The following is a 1,173-nucleotide window of genomic DNA, read 5'->3' as shown; positions in this document are numbered from 1 at the left end:
CACCCCCCCCCCCCCCTATCTGAACCTGGTGCAGAAAAGTAGGACGTAAAACTCCATTCATTCATTTCATTTCATTTTCCCCATCTGAAGCGGTGACTTTAATATTGTTGTCTGAATCTAGATATTGGTTTGATTATTCAAATTATTTCCCTTTAACTGAGGACTTTGTTATCAACAATTAAAGTCTCAAAGAAGGAATTCCCAAATCCTGATCTAAATGCACAATCCATTGCCAGATAGAGAACGATGGTATTGAGGGATTGGGTAAACACTTCTACAACCCGCGGAGGGTATATATGACCGCCCTGATATATTTCCACTACCAGGGTAAACATATACCAGGTTGAACATACACAAGGATGAACATATACCAGGTTGGACATATACCAGGGTGAACATACATCAGGGTGAACATATACCAGGTTGAACATACACAAGGATGAACATATACCAGGTTGGACATATACCAGCGTGAACATACACCAGGGTGAACATATACCAGGGTGAATATATACCAGGGTGAACATACACAGGGGTGAATATATTCCAGGGTGAATATATACCAGGGTTAACATATACCAGGGTGAATATATACCAGGGTGAATATATACCGGGGTGGACATATACCCGAGTGAACATATACCAGGGTGAATATATAACAGGGTGGACATACACCAGGGTGAACATATACCAGGGTGAATATATACCAGGGTGAATATATACCGGGGTGGACATATACCAGAGTGAACATATACCAGGGTGAATATATAACAGGGTGGACATACACCAGGGTGAACATATACCAGGGTGAACATATACCAGGGTGAATATATACCAGGGTGAACATACACCAGGGTGAATATATACCAGGGTGAATATATACCGGGGTGGACATATACCAGGGTGAACATATACCAGGGTGAACATATATCATGGTGAATATATAACAGGGTGGACATACACCAGGGTGAATATATACCAGGGTGAATATATACCGGGGTGAACATATACCAGGGTGAACATATACCAGGGTGAATATATACCAGGGTGGACATACACCAGGGTGAACATACACCGGGGTGAACATACACCAGGGTGAACATATACCAGGGTGAATATATACCGGGGTGAACATACACCAGGGTGAACATATATCAGGGTGAATATATACCA

At 42.1% G+C, this 1,173-nt stretch overlaps 1 protein-coding gene across 1 annotated transcript; it reads right to left on the bottom strand.

Annotated features, from left to right (window-relative positions):
• Positions 1-152: 152 nt before the first annotated feature.
• On the bottom strand, positions 153-1,151 carry LOTGIDRAFT_102448 (hypothetical protein; the record flags this gene model as incomplete). Its single annotated transcript, XM_009045364.1, has 1 exon — positions 153-1,151. One exon carries the CDS (start codon positions 1,149-1,151, stop codon positions 153-155), a length of 999 nt encoding a protein of 332 aa, XP_009043612.1.
• Between the last annotated feature and the right edge of the window lie 22 nt (positions 1,152-1,173).

Source organism: Lottia gigantea (assembly GCF_000327385.1).
Source record: "Lottia gigantea unplaced genomic scaffold LOTGIsca_1, whole genome shotgun sequence".
Lineage (NCBI taxonomy): Eukaryota > Metazoa > Mollusca > Gastropoda > Lottiidae > Lottia > Lottia gigantea.
The sequence above is the reverse complement of the archived record's forward strand: the minus strand, read 5'-3'. Positions and strand labels throughout refer to the sequence as shown.